Source organism: Micrasema longulum, unplaced genomic scaffold, assembly GCF_059751315.1.
Source record: "Micrasema longulum isolate JH-2025_06_02 unplaced genomic scaffold, ASM5975131v1 h1tg001409l, whole genome shotgun sequence".
NCBI classification, from domain to species: Eukaryota; Metazoa; Arthropoda; class Insecta; order Trichoptera; family Brachycentridae; genus Micrasema; species Micrasema longulum.
The window spans coordinates 169,814-183,403 of NW_028278595.1; the positions used below are offsets into that span (position 1 = coordinate 169,814).

The following is a 13,590-nucleotide window of genomic DNA, read 5'->3' on the forward strand; positions in this document are numbered from 1 at the left end:
GGCAACAATGAGATTTATTTAGGCAGCAATGAGCCTAATTTAGGCAACAATGGGACTTTCATAGGCAAATATGGGATTAATTTAGGCAGCATTGAGATTTATTTAGGCAGTAATGTGATTTATTTAGGCTGTAATGATATTTATTAAGGATGCAATGACCTTTATTCAGGCAATAATGGGATTTTTATAGGCGAAACTGAGAATTATTTAGGCAGATTTGAGATTCATTTAGGCAGATTTGAGATTTATTTATGCAGTAATGAGCTTTATTTAGGCAGTATTGAGATTTATTTAGGCAATGATGAGCTTTATTTAGGTAATAATGAGCTTTATTTAGGCAACGATGAGATTTATTTGGGCAGTTATGAGATTTTTTTAGGCAGTAACGATATTTATTTAGGCAATTATGAGCTTTATTTATGCAACAATGAGATTTATTTAGACAGTAATGAGATTTATTTAGGAAGTAATGAGCTTTATTTAGGCAATAGTAGGATTTTCATAGGTAAAACTGAGAATTATGTAGGCAGATTTGAGATTTATTTATGCAATAATGAAATTAATTTAGGCATTTTTGAGACAAAATAAGGCAGTTTTGTGATTTATTTAACAAGTTATGAGACTTATTTAGGCAGCCATTAAATTTTTTAGAAAGTTTTGATTTTTAGCGATAAATCTGATAAGCTATTGATTTATTTATATTACCGATTATTCTCATTACTGGTTCAAGTATCCAGAGCCGGTAGGCCCCCCAGTTCTCACATAATGCCCATAGGGGGTGTTAATGACCCCAGGGCCTATGTTGCTAGCCAGTTGTACGGGGTCTCGTCTGCCCCAGGACGAGTGGGCATCTATATCACTTCCTGGAAAGAAAAAAAAAATTTAATAATAACAAGTATGAACCATCTCAGCAACTTCAACTCTCCCTTCCCGCGGTGTGTGGCTAGTACAAATGTATCTAATGACATTAATATTAATACAGCATGCTCACCACATACCGCACACCGCGTCTGAGGACAAAAGTCTCCTTGGCGGTGCCCACATACACGGAAAATTTGCTCGTTGTCAAACAAGAAAAGCTGCCCGAAGGAGCTCTTTGAAATCTGGTAGCCTTAACATTTTTGTGTTGAAAGAAAGTAATCCAGAAGTACATAATATGTACTTCATTGGATTGAGAAGAGAGGGAAGTGAATTCTTCACTGACTGGGATTAAATTGATTGGACATGATCAATTCGCCGAAATGATTACAAAACTTTTTAAAAGCCTTGAAATTCTTTTTAGAAGCCACCAGATCTGTACATCCGACAGGACCTATAACAGGGCCACGGATGGTAGTGAGAAACTTCATTCGGTAATCATAGAGAAGGGGAAAGGGACTAGACCACAGGATGAGTTCAGAAGATTGGTTAGGATATCCGCAGCAGCACGAAGGGGAGTCAATAATATTAAAAACAAATAATTTTTCATTAAATTTACCATGACCTGATAAAAACTGCGTAGTCCAGTGATCGGGGATGACCCAAGAAGATTCTAAGCGCTGACGGATTGAAGGAAAAAAAGAAAGGTAACCCTCCCTGAAGGGGAAGATTCCCATCGCGATTGCCAAGCATCAAGAAGAGCATTTAAAGTCATTTTTGTATCTTCGATTGAGACATTCCTTCAGTTGGGAGTTGGGAGTAGACGGACGCCACCAATAACAGAGGAACGCCTTCTTTTTAGGTGGAAATTGACAGATCGTCGCTGAACCTCCAGATCTAAAGGAAACAACCCCGTTAGAACCGGGATATATAAATATCGTACAATAAATACTGCGTTGAAATTTTTGGAATTCCTTTGTTCCCTCTTCAATCCGTGCCTCATGTCTGAGGATGGTGATCACCCCTGACTCCAGGCATGGCTCGTCTGTGGACAGTCTCCCTCCATCTGGAACGGTCTTGCGCTCTTCGGTAGGCATTCGTCGGAGATAAATCTGATAATTCAATGACTAGGTCGCTCCATTTTGTCGGTTGACGTCCACGCGACCTTGCCTCTTCGACACTTTCCAGGAGAATAGTTTTCTCCAAACTATCAGAGTTTCCCCTGGAAATATGTCCAAAGAACTGCAGGATTATTTTCTCGCACATGGATATAAGTCTTTATCCTATGTCCAGTTTCTGTGCCTCGATTATGAACGCTATCTTCATCTGTATATATCGAGACGGTATACTTAACTTATGTACTATCTGTATCTTACCTCGGAATGTTCTACCTGCTTGTCATATCGACATCATATGATCGAAACAAGCCAATTGAATGACCGCAAACAATTAGTCCGCGTTCCTTACGTCATTAATATTTAAAATAGTTCTCATGTATATTTTAAATAGGCTTTTGTGATAGAAAGTGCCCACTTCAAAGCGATTATAAACTCCAACAAATCCCAATCCAAGCAAAAAAAGCTCGCTTAAATATGATTTTTATATGACTTATAACCATTGCCAAAACGATATTCTTAACGATCGTCTGCATTTATCTACTGAGGTAGTACTGAGCAATTACAAGGCCGACTCTCAATACGTTCTCTCAGAAAGATAGTAAAACAGATGGAAAAAAAATAATAACTAAATTATTATTTTACAGTGGTAACTTTCTAACGCCTAGATGCTCTTATATGCTAATAGGGTGGAACCTAGCGACATTATTTACGCATCTAGGCGTTCGTTTTATTAAACTGACAGTTGTATTGGAATTTAGTTCCACTTCGATATTGACTTATTTCTCTCTCATATTTTTAATGGGCTTTTAAGAAAAAAGTGGCAACCTTAAAACGATTACAATTTTGAATAAATCATAATTAAAGGGAAAATTGCTCGGTGGAGCAAAATTTTTGACACTGCTAATGCGTAGATAAACGTATCGAGGGGTTCTAGACCCGTCTGTATAAACCAATGTACTTACATCAAAACTTGATGGTGGGGGTATCGGTAGTATATCTTTGTAGTCGGTCGGGAGATTTTTATCTTCAACTATGACGTCATACTGAAGCTGTGCCATTTTAGAGCGTAGATATGTGTACTATGACGTACGCTTCACCTTGTTTCATATCGATGTACCTACCCAAAACTTGAAGGGGGGGGGGGGTCGGTAGTGTATCTTCGTAATCGCCAGAGAGAATTTATCTTCAACTATACCGTCAAGGTGGAGGTATGACGTCTTTATCTTCCCATCATAATCGAGGCCCTGGTAACCAAAAACATGTTAGCCACATCTTTTCGAGTAATTCCTGGTAGATACGATCCACATGTGCACCGAGGGATGATGCCTTTTGTTCCATCGGCTTCGTGTCCATGGATGGAAGTCTTTCTATGCCCAGTTCCTGGAGTATAGATATATTAATTTGTACGTCTGGCCGTCCACGGAATCCGCAGCATTCGCCGCCAACACTAAATTTCAAAAGCTTCGATTTTTTTTTCGGATTCTCTCAGTGGTCTTCACCAGTCTCTTTTTGGCGTTTTTTTTTTCCAGCCAATCAACAGGCTTAAGTAAGCCCCAATGGATTGTCATTAATGAGTAATACATAATCTAAACATTCTTAAAATCTACTTAAATTAACAAAGTGTATAATTGACAAAAGGTATGTATATAGCATAATCTAGGCGGAAATGGCAACTGTGACATCGCGAGTCAGGAGAGACAACACCGGGAAAAGAATCCGATGTTAGTTTCATAATTTCCCACAGCAAAGACAGGATTGGTACGCAAGTTACGGCGAGGTACATTGAGGTCAATCTGAGCAAGAATATCATGGGCATCCATACAGTTAGATATTAATTTGTGCAAGAATATCAAACCAGCCAAAATCCTTCCGAATTCTAAGCTAAAGATGTGAAAGTACTCTAGACGATCATAATAGTTCATTATGAAAGTATTTGTTTGATCCGATTCTTAAAATTGGTTATGGTAATATTGTTAACGGTCTTCCTCTGTTATACATTTACGAATCGATTGATTTTTTTATTTATTAAACTTTACACATTATGTCTTCCTGCAAAAAACACCACTTGCTTACTTTAGAAGATCGCCGTCTACTGTTGGACATGGGGGTTCTTCATGACATACTTAGTGGACGCCTTGATAGTCCGGCTCTTTTGTCGGAGTTATCATTAAATGTCCCCAGCTACCGCACCCGTCACACGTCTAGCTCTCTATTTCATCTGCCAGCAGTTCGTACGAACTATGCCCAGAACTCTCCACTTATACGTTTTGTTAGTGAATATAATTTGAACTTTCCCCTTATTGATCCATTTGATTGTAAAATAATAACATTTAAAATGCGCGTCTTAAAACATATTTTTTTGTCTTATACTTAGTTTCAATAATAAAGTCTTATTTTATCTTATTTTATTATATTTTATCTCTAATTCTTAATATTTTAAATATATTTATATTTTCGACACTTGACACTTGTGCAATATTTACACACATGTCCACCCTCATTCCAATATAACACCCACCCTCTCACTTACTTACACTCACACAAACACACTAGTATGTATTGTACGCGTATTTAATGTATTTCTGTGGATATCTGTCATTGGTTTTATTCTCTGTATATTTTATTTGTTGTATTTTTGTTAAACTGTTGATATCCCCAATAAATAATAAAAAAAAAATAAAAAAATAAAAAAATATCCCAACAGTGATTGATTGATTGAGTGTGTCGTGATATTTATAATATTTATCGTTTATAAGCCAAATACCAGTTCGAGAAAGCGTTGGAATTTTCGTCGTAAACGAATGCCTTTAAAATTGATTCGAATATCCACACGATATGCGCTAAAAATCAAGCTTTAAAATGTATTATTACCGCTATGTATAACTTTCTTTGTAGAATAATATCATCGTAATCATTTCGCTAGTTGGAGCAGATGTCCATAAACAGCCTTCAGGCTTCTCCGTTCGCGTCCAGTGGTTTTGACGTGAACTTCAGACGATCATTCAGTAGCGGAAGTTCAGAACATTGAGAACCTTGTAAAGGTCAGAATATTATTTAATGACATTTACTAAAAGTAAAAAAAAAATATACGATCGAAGATAATTCCATATCACGGTGTAGCGAGAATAGAGACTTAGGAGTTATTCTTGATGGTAGATTGCTGTTTGGGTCTCATATAAATTATATTGTTAAAAAAGCTTATCAAATGCTGGGTTTCATTTTAAGAATTTCCAAACCCTTTAAAAAAACCAAACACATTGAAAACTTCATACAACACTTTTGTACACAGTAACTCGGAGTTTGCATCCGTTGTGTGGAGCCCACAATACGTAACAAACATTGAAAGGATTGAAAATGTTCAACGAAAATTTTTAAAATACCTAGATTATAAAAACAATAAAACGCTCTGCAATCACAGCCAATCTGCAAAACAAAATGGATTTTTTACCCTTGAAAATAGACGCACTATTCCCCTATTATGCTATTTAAATAAATTATTCAATAATAAAGTAGACTCTTTTAATGTACTTTCTAAAGTTAATCTTAACGTCCCCTTTCGCGTAACAAGAAATAAGTACATATTCAATCTGGCAGTCTGTAGCACTAACTATGCACAACACTCTTTCCTCTATCGTTCTTGCTCTAACTATAATGCTTTTTTTTTCATCTTACGATATCAACAATATTTTGAGTTTGTCCAAATTTTTGTAGACAAGGACTGGATACACCTGGTCCATGAAGAAGTATAGAAATTGAAAAAATAATATTTTCAGGCGTTGCCTAGTATGTAGGTGAAATAATTCAATTAGATGAATCTCACCCGCATAAATAAAGGTTTCAGCTCTTTAACTTCACAAACATCAACAGATGAAAGAATTGAAGGAATATAGATGTTCAAATATAGGCAGAATGGTGAATGTTACACAGTGTGTAAAGTGGCCACTGAAACCAGCCATTGCTGCCTAGACTTCTATATTACCTTCTCTTAAATCTTACGATATATTTAACACGCCCCTTGATTTATTAAAAAATAAATTAAGACTGATTCTTTCTGGCTGCAATACGATCCCACTTGCTATTTAATGATGCTCACACTTACACATACCTGAACACTTACTCCTACATACACACAAACACACCTATACACGTACTCTCATACAAATACACATAAACACACCCTTTTGTTGTACCACAATTTAATATGTATGATTTTTATTTGGGAACTTCGCTGGTCTGCCTTTAAACCGTAGCTTTTTTATGTTATTTAATTATCACTGTCGACTGATTGTTTCTGTAAAATAAATAAATAAAAGATGGAGGTTTAGATTGCATTTTCTGAATAAAAATATTTACATACCGTAAGCGTTGCCGTAGGGGGCGTATGAACTGATGCCATGTCCCGTGGACGGCGAGTTGTGAAGATGCACGTGCACTTGCTTCTGCGGAGACCAGTCTCCTTGACCGTGGCCATGGTCTTTCAAGGTAAAGAACTTTCCTAACAGAGTCGCCATCTGCAATAAAACACCGCAAATCTTAACATATACCTCGCTCATTCTGCCGTCATAATATAGAAATACGTTTCTACATAAAACAAAAAACGAAGTATTTCGAATCGGGTTGTGGTCCTGTGGCTAGTGTCTCGGACTCACGGACCAAAGGTCTGTGGTTCGAATCCTACTCTACCTTAACTTGATTACCTTTTTCTAATAGTGAGTTATTTACAACTCGTTGAAAATGGCCCTCAAATATTTCTTAAAAAAAAACAAAAAAAAAAAAAAAAAATGTTTTGTAACTCGGAAATTGGAAAATTCGCTATGTGAAAAATACTGCAAAAATTAAGTATATTATTATACAACAGTATGTATTAAAAATTGCCTTAACGGAATATATATACTAATGGACTCACAATGGACAGACAATTAAAATGGACAAAACACATAGACGGACTCACTAAAGTAATGGCATCACTACATAGCCTCTTCTACAAAATTAAAGATTTTATATCAAGAAAGGAAAAAATTATGATGTACGAAGCCTATGTCAAAAGTAAATTGAGTTACATGATCGCCTTCTGGGGAACTGGTAACAAGACAGACATAACAAGAATACAAAGACAACAAAATAAAATTCTTAAACTAACATACAACCTACCCTACCTGACCTCTACGACTGAACTGTACAAAAAAACACACCAGTTTGACATAAACTACTTGACTAAAATTGAGACCTTAAAAATTGTGCACAAAATAACACTGGGAAACATACAAGACGACGACATAATATTAGTCAAAAATGCTGACATACACAAATATAACACCAGACAACAAAAACACTATCATATTGAAAAAGCAAAGACAAACACAGGACAGTCAAAAATACTACATAATGGACTTAAACACTACAACGACCTACCTCACTACTTGAAAACTTTTAATGGAGACAAATTTAAAATCAATCTGAAAAAGCACATGATGACTGAACTAACTAGACTAGACGAGACATAAAATGACTAGACAATATTAAATTTCTAATGTAACCCTAACGGGTTTTTTAAAATTGTAAATAAATAAAAAATAAAAAAAATGTTAATAAATTTTACGTTATATACTTGTACTTTTATTTGCTTTTTATATATATATTGATATTTTTATGTTTTTTCATTATGTATTTTTGTATAATTTAATTTAGTACGTACTATTATTTGGCATATGATTTATTGCTCCTATTTCTTATATTTCTGACTATAGTATTTAGAAAAGAAGTGATTAAAAAGAAATGATTTTAATTGGTATAAAGATAAATGAAATGAATCTAAGTTCCCATATTTGTTCGCTAACATGTGGAGCCGTGGAATAGGTGAGTATTTGGCATAGTTTATACTATGCAAATCAACAGCAAAATAAGTATTTTGTCTCGTCTCTTTTTATTGTGCATAGGGCACTGCATTGGTACACCAATCGCAGCTTATCTTGATTTTTTTTGTTACATGACGGTAAAATGAATAGTTTTACGCTTCAGTAGCTCAATCACAAATAACTATCGATGCTTAAAAACATGCTAAGCATTTGAGCTATCACAATGAACAAAAATAAACATGCTTAAGTTATCGCGGTCATAAGTCAACGCGTGTGTCGGTTTGTTTTTTGATTTCCTCGTAAATAAATACAGTTCATTGGCGAAAAATCGGCGTTTACTTAAAAAAATAATACAATATATTGCAATAAAACAATTAATGAGTGAGTTTCTCATTACTGTACGATTTTACCTTTAACATTAGCAATATTTTGCCAATAACGACTGCCTTCAGGGCTAGGAGGAACGTCATCACAATAAGAGTGGATAGGATGCCAAGCTTAAACATCAAAGGAATCATCATAGCTTGCAGCTTCTTGATTGGCCGACCAAAGGTTCTGGCGGACTCTGAAACAAATAGAAATACATCATTACAGTCTTCGTTCCCTTATTTATATATTAAGCCGTGTGTCATTTATATGGCGGCCTCCGTGGTGTAGTGGTCAAGACGCTTGACTGACAGACGGGAGGTTCCGGGTTCGATTCCCGGTGAGAACACAAAAATTAAATGTGATTTTTCTCAAGCCTGGGTGTTCTGTGATGTAATTCACCACTGTAATTGGGCCTCCTGGCCTGTTGTGGTGCAAAAATAAAATAAAATAAAAATAAAAATAAAGACTTAATACACATATCCATTTTATATACATATAAGGGCGGGCATATTGCCAAGTTGCCGTTCATTTTCGCCATATATACTTGTTTTACCGTTCTTTCGTCGTCCATTCGTTCTACGTGACCAAACCATCTCAGAGACCTTTTCTAAATCTTATGAATTATACTTGGCTCAGATTTACACTCTCGCCTGATTTCATCATTCGTAACCCTGCCGTACATTGATTTCCCACACATTCGTCTAAGAGATCGCATTTCAACCGCGTTCACTCGGCTATCATCGTCAGTTCCACGTTTCACTTCCATACATAAGTGTTGGGACTAAAACTCCGCTGTGCACTGCCAGTTTAGCTTCGATTGACATATTTTTATTAGAAATTACTGTGCTTAGTGCTTCGTTCATTTTGTTGCCCGCATTCACTCTTCTTTCAACATCTTTTTCTACTCTTCCATTTCTTGAAAACATGCTTCCCAGATACACACATTCGTTGTTTACATTTATTATGCAGTCAGTAACCTCACTATCCCTTGTAATAGAATATGTTTACTATTTTTCTTCTAAACATGTTTAATTACCGGTTACCTATGAAGATATTTTGAATTTTCGTACAAATATACGCTATTTCGTATATACCGATGAAGATAGCCGTTCATAACCGCGGCTCAGGACAGAAAAACGTGGTGAAATTTTGAAAAGGCTATATCCAGCAGTGGATAGAATGACAGGATCGGTTTGATCAGAGTTTTATGCAGTATTATCTTAGTAATAATAATAGCAATAAAAAATACTAGAAGAAGATGATATGAAAAATGAGTCTATGGATGAGTTTATAACCGGATAAGTGAATAGCAGTGGCGAGCCGCGATTTATTTTATGGGTAATCTATAAAAAATGTTCATTAATTTGTACTAAATATAAGTACCTACATAACATGTAAGTAATGTAATTATAAATGACTATTTTTTTTGTGGTTCTGTGAAAATCAACTCAAACAACAATTATTATTAACCACGCGATATACGTAGCTTTATTCTACACTGTTTTAACAGATTACTAAACTTGAACAAAAGTTTATTAACAAATACCACATTGACATTCAGCAGATATTTCCATTATGATCTGTCATTGACAGTACTGTCAAGACTTGGGCACTGGCTGATTTCTTTTAAAATGAATAATGCCTAAAGCGGCCACTGCGAACGCCACCTGTCCTATGTGATACATAATATGTCAACGGTATATTATCAAAGAAAAATAGTCCTTCAGAAATAATGTTCGAAATACTAGTTTCCAAATAGAGAATCTTCCGACAATATTTGTAATCTGCAAGTATGTTTTAGTACTAAAAAAGCCGACTTGGGTTAAAGACGAAAAATACAGTGTACTTTTTTGTATGGAAGAATAAGCTGAGGTAATCGGCTAGTTTCGTCGTTCAGTGAGAATGGGCTGAACGCTGGCGCTAGGCGCACTTTATAGATTTTTTTTTGTAGAAATATGTAAACGGTGATTTATAATAAAAACAATTATTTTATTTATTTTCCCATTAACACGGTTACTATAAATTATAATTATTAAAAGTCAAATATATTGGTAAGCTGTGCATAATCGCTTATTTTGACGATTCGCCCCTGGTGAATAGGCGAGTGAGTGTGAGTACAACCAGTCGCGTGCACAGAGTTTTCAACGAGGGTAGGTAGTAGAAAAAAGTACTTTTATATAGTATAAGTACCCAACCAATCTTACCAAACAGTTTCTTTCACTAGTCACATTAGTTTGCATCACTATGCTGTAGGTAGTTAATATTGAAATTACCTAGCTAATTACTATAGTAGGGCCAATTTAATAGGTCACATTTGACACTTCATCAAAATTCAACAACATAACCTTGTAGGCGGTAATAAAATATTATTTATTTTTTCGACTGCACAATTGCTTAACTTTTTTCAATTGCGATTACATATTTATTGTAATAACGAAAAATGAAGGTAATTTTACGATTTACTTTCACTAATAAACCATTCTAAACATAATAAACTTTTTCTGTTCTAAACGTCGTTACAATGTTGCATCAGTGAACCCTTTTTCTTTTTAAACACTAGGGATGTTACCCAGAAAAATCTAATGTTGATAATTTTGTTAAATTATGTACTTATCTTATTTTGTTCCTCAAATTTACGATAGAAAGTAATAATGGGACAGGGATTTGACTTATGGTTTTAAAAATAAAATTACAGTACCTATAAGTACTTTTTCATAGTAACTGAATTATCACATATATTATGTTTGAAGTCCGAATCGATTCATTAACTTTAATCGATGTTTTTAAGCAGGTCACCTCACTATGAAGCTAAAACCGACAAATGTCAAATGTGACCTATTGAATTGGCCTTACTATAAGCTACATCAAATATCCAAATAAATGCTAAATTTACATGATATATTTCTTATTTTTAATATAATTTATATAATATATTGCTACGAAATCCTTTTTTAAAATATTTTTATATTTTCATTTATTACGGTTGCTACACTCGAAATTAAATAATTTTGGGCTCTATTTGATATTCTCGTAAATGCACTACTAGATAATTGCAAGTGATTTTGTAAGGTACCGACATATTTAGCTAGCAAATCAATAAGTTAGAAAAAATTACCTTTTTTACTCTTTTTTTTAAATGAACGCGAAACAAAAATACTCTCGATTGTTTAATTTTATAACAGAAACCAATTTGAGGTTATTTATTCGACATGACTGTCTTTTATTAAATAATAATCGAAAAAAACGCTAGATGTTAATAACGTATTTGTTTGTTCTTTCTAAAACAATGTACCTACCAACGTTCAAAAAGCACTGCCTACTAGCTTACACATACACGCGTAATTGCAACTGAAATACAACCCACACATACACATATCGTTTCCGCATCGCGTTATGTTCATATGGAAGAAAAAGGCATTTGTAGTTCGTGCTTCTCCCGACCCAGGCCGATAGCGGCGCGCTGATCGGTACAATATATTACTTAACCGAATTATCTCTGGCGCGTTTTTTAAATTTCAAAAATAGTTACTAATATTTTTGATATTGTTTTTTGCTATTATTTTAATGAAATTCTAGTAGGGTAGGCACTGCTTATATGCCTTTATGGAACGCACGCCACTGAGTACAACAGACTGTTCACGTTGATCTATGTAGATGGGGGCAAGAGGAGTGGATAGTATTGCCTTGACTTTCTCCCAAACGGAATTCATTATCCGACGAATTGACGGCGAAACGTCAGTGTAACATCGTTGTACCCATGCGCGTACCGCGTCAGGGTCCGTTTGTAAACCATGTTCAATTATTTGATGGTCATCCGACAGGAAGTACTCGATTATTGATTTGAACGCTGAACTTTTTGATAATATTGAAAAGGTGCATATTAAAGGCATACAGACACACGCGTGAGGTACTCGTATGCATGCATTTTCAAAGGAAAAAATATTCGTATTTTAGTGTAAATAAGTTAGAAATTAGGAGACATATTGTAGACAGACTGTAGGAGACAGATTGTAGCAACGACCAATGGAAAGACAGATGCTCGGTGTATGCCTAAGAGACAAAATAAGAAATGAAGAAATAAGGCGCCGAACCGGAGTCATGGATATCATGGATCGTGCAGCGAAATTGAAATGGCAGTGGGCAGGACACTTGGCGAGGCAAAATGACGGCAGGTGGACACCCAGAATAATAAAGTGGAGACCACGGGCAAACAAAAGAAGTGTTGGAAGGCCACAGAAAAGATGGGTCGACGACATTGCCTCTATTGCCGGTAAAACGTGGATGATGAAAGCGGGTGATAGGAAGGAATGGAGACGTTTGGAAGAGGCCGCCATCCGCCATCCAGCAGTGGAGAGAATAAGGCTGCAGAAGAAAGAAAAGAATTGTGGATTTTATGAATCTCTTTAATAGCATTGGTTGACGCCAAGCAGCCAGCCGTAGAAAAGTGAAACTGAGATAAGAGCACATTTGTGAAAAGAGTGAATAATCAAATCTACACGACAGTCGGAATGTTTATGACTTGATGAATGAATGATAAACAACGAATGCATTAGATTTTTTTAGGAGCTTTAGTCCCTATACATGGAACATGGAACTGGCAGAGGAAGGATGAAAGCCGAGTAAACGCGGTCGAACTGTGATCTCTTAGACGAATGTGTGGGTAATCAATGTATGACAGGGTTACGAATCCCTATTGGAGTATCTTGTATTATGTTTGTGGTTGACGCTCTGGTAAATGTCTCTATTTATGTGTGTAACCACTACCGCTCTCAATATATACTGTTGAATAATATTCAGTACTCTGAATTCTTTGAAGAGCAAGTCACTTGGATACCGAAATGTTTTTCACATACCATACAAGACTTGATATATTTCTTTTATTTTTTGAAATGATGAAGTAGTATTTTTTGAAATCTTTAAATGGACATTTTCACACCGGATTTGAAAAGTAAAATTTGTATAACCATGTTGGATGTTAACTCTTCGCTCACAAAGCATCCAAAAATGATCTGAACGGGGGACCAAACGACCCCAGCGCCTACTTGTATATGGCGTCAGGAAAATAAAACGTTGGAAGTCTTAATGACCGTGCAATAATCTATTCATGTTTTCGCGTACACATATTTTACTCATTCGTGTATTTTTTTCATTTTTGTTAGTTTGCCGAATGCTTATGTACATAAAATGAAATTGACCAAATCGGTCTATGAGGGATTCGAATACCCCCTTTGGTCCGGTCAGGTTAATACAAAAAATATGTATCCTTGCCACGCGAAGAATGAATGTCCACTAATTCAGCGACACATATGTTTAAGAGAGAGCACGAAGATATAACTCATAACAAGGAAGACAGAGACACTGTTCTGTGGCGGGTGTTGTGTAAAGCAGAT

The 13,590-nt window shown here is 35.5% G+C and overlaps 1 protein-coding gene across 3 annotated transcripts in view; it reads right to left on the reverse strand.

Moving 5' to 3' along the window:
• LOC148275510 (uncharacterized) overlaps window positions 1–13,590 on the reverse strand; it is a 42,105-nt gene that overhangs the window by 614 nt on the left and 27,901 nt on the right. For all 3 annotated transcript variants that reach the window (XM_088235613.1, XM_088235612.1, XM_088235611.1), the window contains exons 2-4: window positions 8,242–8,396; window positions 6,334–6,487; window positions 706–863 (exon numbers count right to left, since the gene is read on the reverse strand). In XM_088235613.1, the coding sequence (XP_088091739.1) occupies window positions 718–863; window positions 6,334–6,487; window positions 8,242–8,352 (411 nt within the window). In that variant the 5' untranslated portion in view covers window positions 8,353–8,396 and the 3' untranslated portion in view covers window positions 706–717. The remainder of the gene's footprint in view (window positions 1–705; window positions 864–6,333; window positions 6,488–8,241; window positions 8,397–13,590) is intronic.